Source organism: Amphiura filiformis, chromosome 7 (assembly GCF_039555335.1).
Source record: "Amphiura filiformis chromosome 7, Afil_fr2py, whole genome shotgun sequence".
Classification (NCBI taxonomy): Eukaryota; Metazoa; Echinodermata; class Ophiuroidea; order Amphilepidida; family Amphiuridae; genus Amphiura; species Amphiura filiformis.
The window spans coordinates 67,068,242-67,074,468 of NC_092634.1; the positions used below are offsets into that span (position 1 = coordinate 67,068,242).

The window sequence follows — 6,227 nt, forward strand, 5'->3', positions numbered from 1 at the left end:
CTCTTTGACTGTCTGCATCTCAACTTGTCTCAACCTATAACAAACAGACTGCGAAAGAAAATAAACAGTCTTCATTTCTTCGGTGAAGTTTGACAGGGCGGATGATTTTCACGGTTTGTGGTGAATTCCTTTGTTTTTTTGTTTTTCAAATACGTACATTATAAAATTAAGGAAGTCGTTTGTGTGTAGTGTAAACAAATTCAGTAGTAAATGACAGCATTGATGTGAAAAACGTGTAATTAAATGATCGCAACAGGGTTGCTGAATTCAACAACCATGACCATGTATGTATGTATTGTACAATGCACAGTGCAGTGTCAACAGCCAGTGTTATAAATTAGGGGTTCATTCATATATTTTCATGACTAAACGGTTGTTTATGCCCGAGGGGCCGCTTGCGGCCCGAGGGCATAAACAACCGTTTAGTCATGAAAATATGTGAATGAACCCCGTTCATACATACCAGAACATTTTGTGATTCTTATTTCATCAAAATAATAACAAAAAATAACAATTAACATCATTAAAAACCACGAATTTCCTTCGTTTTCCTACCCCGTGATCGCACATCCGGGCCCGGCCACCGGGCATAAACGTTGTTACATTTATGCCCGGCTCTCGACCAATCACGCGCGCCGTTATATAGCGTGTATATACATGCATGTATGTATGAATTATTTAGGGGTTCATTCATATATTTTCATGACTAAACGGTTGAAGCGGCCCGAGGGCATAAGGTCGTGCGCCATAGGGTATATTGCTGATCCATTAATTATCCTTTTCTGGTGCATTGTGGGATAGAAAAGGGAGCAAATTGGCGATCGATTTGCCCCCTTTTCAATCCCACAATGCACCAGAAAAGGATAATCAATGGATCAGCAATATACCCTATGAATTGGGGGCCAAATGCGTTACATACTAAAAAATTGAACAATTTACATGTTTTGTACTTAAACTGATCTAATTCACAAACTGTTCATCAAAACCCTATAAAATTATATATCACTGTAAAGCTTAGAGTACCAGGAATGCACACGCACAAACAATTGGTCAATATACAGGGTGCCACAAATGTCATATAGGGTGGAAAAGTTGAATTTTGGTTCAAAAAGTATACTATTTTGTTCCTCTCTTATTTACTAACATAAACACCTGTTCTGCTAAAACCTTTTTAGATGTGCTAATAACATTGTAGGCTTTCAAAAAAGCAAACTTGTAACGATGAGTTATGTTGCCTAACTGAGATACAGGGTTTTCAAAAGTCGTACATAGTTTTTATGATTTTTATTACATTTTCAATCAAAACTTTTTTCCTCCATGCCTCACACAAAAGTCAGTGGCATATTTGAATTCCTCATCAAATTTCCATCCAAAAAATGTAAACTTTTACAGCAGTGGAGAAACTCCTTCAAGAAATATGACCTTCAGAACATTTCGGAGCATAAATGAATAGTTAACACAGTAATGTATAGGAAAAGCCTAGAACCCATGACACAGAATGCAGCACACTTACAACAAATTATCCTAGCTTGGAGTAAAACTGGTCAAATTGTAAACTAGACATCAATACCAAAACAATGGTACATAATCCATCTCAATACCTTGCTGGGTTACAAAGTTGCAGTAAAAAATAAATTCGGGAGGCCTGAAAAATCAATATTCCCTATACTTTAACACATGCCTCAACCGTAGGCACCTCAACCCCTGACTCTGCATCGTTTGAATTGCAATATCTCAAAAAGTATATACAGTGTGAAGTTTTTACTTTCCACAATTTTAGCTAGATAAATTAGCAACAAAATGAGACCAAAACTAACTCAGTACCCCTCTCCATTCTTGAGATCTGGGACAAAACGTCCCATATAAAATGAAAAAATGTAACGCCTCCACCTTTTCCTATACCCCAATTCATGACGCACGACCATAAACAACCGTTTAGTCATGAAAATATATTTGCAATTGCAATATTACACAGAAATGAATGGTAAAAAAATAACACAATAATGAATAACAAAATTATAATAAGGACATCCCTCACCGGTTTTTGAAAAAGTCCGGACATTATACATGTTATTTTTGTTACTTGGCCTTAGCTTGCGTCTTGAGAGAGTAGCTTGCGTCTTCAGTCAAAAACTGACTATAATTCTGCCGAATTATATAGCGCAGTGTATAGGCCAATCCGCATCGTGAAGGTAGTCTAAAGGCATATGACCTACATGTATGGCGTCAATGCTCGACTCACACACTAGCAAGGTCAGTCACCGAGCTAATCGGGCTATTGTCAGTAGCCTTAGTCAGATGTCCTTCGGCCCATTATGCGACTCAAAACTATTAAACAGGTCGATACAAAATAGCCATGCGTGGCGGTGGATTCAACCTATCATGGCGATTTCTGCCATGAACATATCGGGGCGATGACACTATGCAATGTGTAATAAAATAATAATGTAAGCTTTATAATAATTATAATAATAAAGACCTTGCATAATCTATACAAAAATGTTTTGACAAATTCCTTTTACAAATTAAGCGTATTACCTGCATTGTCCAGTGTGGTCTTAAGACGCTCACGCTCTCGCTCTCTAAAATTACGCTAGCCTGGCTAGGTATGTCCACATTGCTTATTATAGAGGCCGACGTTCAACTCAAAAAGCTCAAAAAGTTGTGACCACAGTAAATGGCTTAACTGTGTAATCCCCATAGGAAAATACAAAATTTTGAAATTTGGACACCAGAAACTTGGAGACATAGTCTAAAAAGTGCTGGTCCTTTATCCTTGATACAGAAGTCATCATGCAGTGATAGTTAGATTTCATAAAATAAAATCGCCTTTGTGTAAAACGGATCATCGTGGTGAAAAATGATGCATTACTGGCTCTTTTGTACAGTAAGTCATTGTAAGGCATTGTCAATGATGGCCGCAGAAAAATGAAAAATTTTAAAAACAGACATTTGCCCATGACTTTGTTGATATTTGAGCTACAGACATGGTTGACCCCTCATTTTTTAAGTTAAATGATCACCTTTTTAAACAAAATGTGAAAAAACATACTTGAAAATTTTGTGATCATGCCTAGCCTGGCTGGCCTAGCATGCCTAGAGATATATGACAAATCACACGTATAATATGTCAGTTTGTCACTCACGACAATGACTGTTCGTGATCGCGAGGATATAAACGCTTTATAAAGGAGTCCATGTGTATGTACTTCATGTTAGCAAAATTAATTTACAATCTTTTGCAAGATCCTTGTCGTTTTTAAACCAATAAACGTTACCCCTCAATGAACTTTCATCCAAATTTCAACATTAAAACAGAATAAATAACCTCTGGTGCAAAAAATAAAAACCTAATTTTTTTTTTAATAAAAAAAATAGTGCTGTATTATTCTGGAATCGGGATGTACATGTCTGTACATTTTTTTGTATAATGTCATACCGTACTGTATAAGTGTAAATGGGGATGAATAATCAATGCATACTGCATGTGAATATTGGCCCATGCAATTATTTATAATTTTAAACTGATTTTTAATTTCTTTTACCTTTTATTAACAGCATTTGTAGCCGAGTCCTCCTAATGTCCATTGAGATTCAACTCAGTAGCTGTGAAAACAGATGCAGTACCAAGTTGATCACTTTGCATTGTTGAACATTTGCATGGCAACAAATGGATCAGTCCGTGGCAGCAAAGTCGAAACTTGAAGAAGATATCGAAGATGATTCTGTAACTGAAAGCAGCTATGCATCTGAGAGCGATGCTGGAGGAGGGGAAGATACTACAGCAGAACCAGCCCAGATGAGTCACAAAGGACAAGAACATCATGGTGAAGTTGACTTTGGGGTCCTGGAAGGATTCTTGCAAGAGAGTATGGCATCCAGGACAACCTCTAGTGAGCAGCAAGCTGCACTTCACTTTGAATCAAGTAACTTGCAAACAACTTCCAATGCCAAACCTTCGCCCCCTCCACCTCCTGTCGGGGGACAGGTTGCAGACTCAGTTCCAGTGCAGCAAGCACAGGGTGAAGCACTGCAGAAGGATCAAATGCAAGCGTCCAATAAAGAAAATAAAGAATTGGTGCTCTTCACCTGGAAAGACGCCAAGGAATTTGTCACGATGAGCTGGCATCTCACCAATTGCAAAATCTGTCGAGAACATTTTGAGACGTGGAAAGGACACGCCATTAAAGAGCATGACGTGAAGCCGGTGGTGCACAAATTGAACGCTGCTGGTAATATAGAACAAAAATTAGGAAGTGTGGTTCAGAAAGGTATTCTCACACAGAATGTTTCAAACAATCAACGACAAGTAGGTGCGTCAAAAGTGGCGCAGCAGAAAAAAGGTAACACTACAGCCAGTGTTGTGCTGAAACATCTTACCACTAAGTATAAGCCCAAAACTGATGCAGCCGGTTCGTCCACTAAAGGGCAGTATCATTGCGGATTGTGTAATTTGCATTATAAGACAGAACCGGAGTTGAAGCTGCACTTGAACATCCACGCTGGTCAACGCATTGCCTTCAAATGCCAGAAGTGTGATCGTATCTTCTTGCACCAAGGAATGTTACAGAAGCACATGTCCGTTCACAAAGTACAAAACACCATATGCAAGATCTGTGGACGGAAATTTCCAGATGTGCAAAAAGCACGGCGCCACCGCTACACACACGGCAAGAAACAAACCTACAAATGCAGCAAGTGCGGTAAAACGTACACGTCCATGCAAAGCTTACGTATTCATCAGCGTACCCACACTGGGGACGGCATGCTGTCGTGCAAGTTTTGCGGAAAGAAATTCCCGTCAAAATTCAGTCTTAATTCGCACGAGCGGATACATACCGGTGAGAAACCTTATAAATGTGTGTATTGTAATGAACATTTTATAACGCACAGTGCAATGAGCTATCATAAACAAATTCACACTGGGTTTAAGTACATGTGCCAACATTGCGGTAAAGGATATCGCGACAAGAGCAATCTTCGTGAACACGAACGTATTCACACCGGTGAGAAACCGTTTAAATGTGACGATTGCCCGGAAGCATTCACAACGGCTGCGCTTTTGAAGTATCACCGACAAGTCCACACAGGGGAACGTTACGAATGCGAGATATGCAAGAAGCGGTATAGGTCTAGAGGTATATTGAACACGCACATGCGATCGCATAGCGACGAAAGGCCGTTTATCTGTCGCTTCTGCGGAAAAGGTTTCCGCGAAAAAGCAACTCTGAAGACTCACGAAAAAGGTGTGCACCTCGGGGTGAAATTCATGTGCGAGATATGCAAAAGGGAGTTCACTCAAAGGAGCGCACTGAAGACTCACGAAAAGGGTGTCCATGGGATGCATGGACACGCAAAGAGTAAAAAAGCAGGGGGCGGGCAGAGAAGGCGCCCTCGTCCACCAGATAATAGCGCTCCGGTAGAAGTAATACCAGTCGCTATCAAAAGTAGCGATAGTATTCCTCCTCCTCCTCCTCCTCCTCCTTCTCACACTTCTGAACAGGTCGTCAGTAGTACAGGTTATCACATAGAGACAGAGTTTGTGAATTCTACTCTGGTCCCAATAATACGACAAGGTCCTCCTGATCCGTACGATCAAGTCAGCGCGGCTCATGCTACCACGCACCCACCATACCCAATGAGCAGCTCCGACTTCCATACGATGGTAGATTCACTGATTCAGTTTTCAAAAGATCATTAATTTAATTCTATGCATTTTTGTAACTGATGAACTCCATTTGGCTGGCTAGAGTGCTAACTTGATCTGCTGTGAATAATGAACATTAGGGTGCATCAAACGCCCCTCATGTCAATGTTATTTTTTGCTCATATGATTAAAGTGTGCCACTTGTCAAGTTAAATAAGTGGTCCAAATTTAAATTCTAACAGAGGTCGGGAAATGGGTCCACCGCGAGCTCAAAGTTTGAACGTTATTTGCATGTATAACATATAATTACACATGAGGCAGCTATTTAGTTTTCGGTACTTTATGACATGCACAATAAAGGCTGCCTCATTGATTTGTGCACTAAGTAGCCAAAATGTATCATCTCAATGATCTCATACTTACAAATCATAATAATCATGCTAGGATGATATCACAGGTTATAGATATGCCTTCAAAATGAATAGCTGCCCCATGTATTCAAATACATAATAAAGCATACATATCTCTTATAGTCTTATTTGGTGTTAATTCACTTTACGGTTGCCATCAGAAAGGAGTC

At 39.6% G+C, this 6,227-nt stretch overlaps 1 protein-coding gene across 1 annotated transcript; it reads left to right on the forward strand.

The window, feature by feature from the left end:
* The first annotated feature begins 31 nt into the window (after positions 1 to 31).
* On the forward strand, positions 32 to 5,755 carry LOC140156439 (uncharacterized). The gene is made up of 2 exons (XM_072179388.1): positions 32 to 113; positions 3,559 to 5,755. Exon 2 carries the CDS (start codon positions 3,671 to 3,673, stop codon positions 5,699 to 5,701), a length of 2,031 nt encoding a protein of 676 aa, XP_072035489.1. The 5' UTR covers positions 32 to 113; positions 3,559 to 3,670; the 3' UTR covers positions 5,702 to 5,755.
* The last annotated feature ends 472 nt before the right edge of the window (positions 5,756 to 6,227 follow it).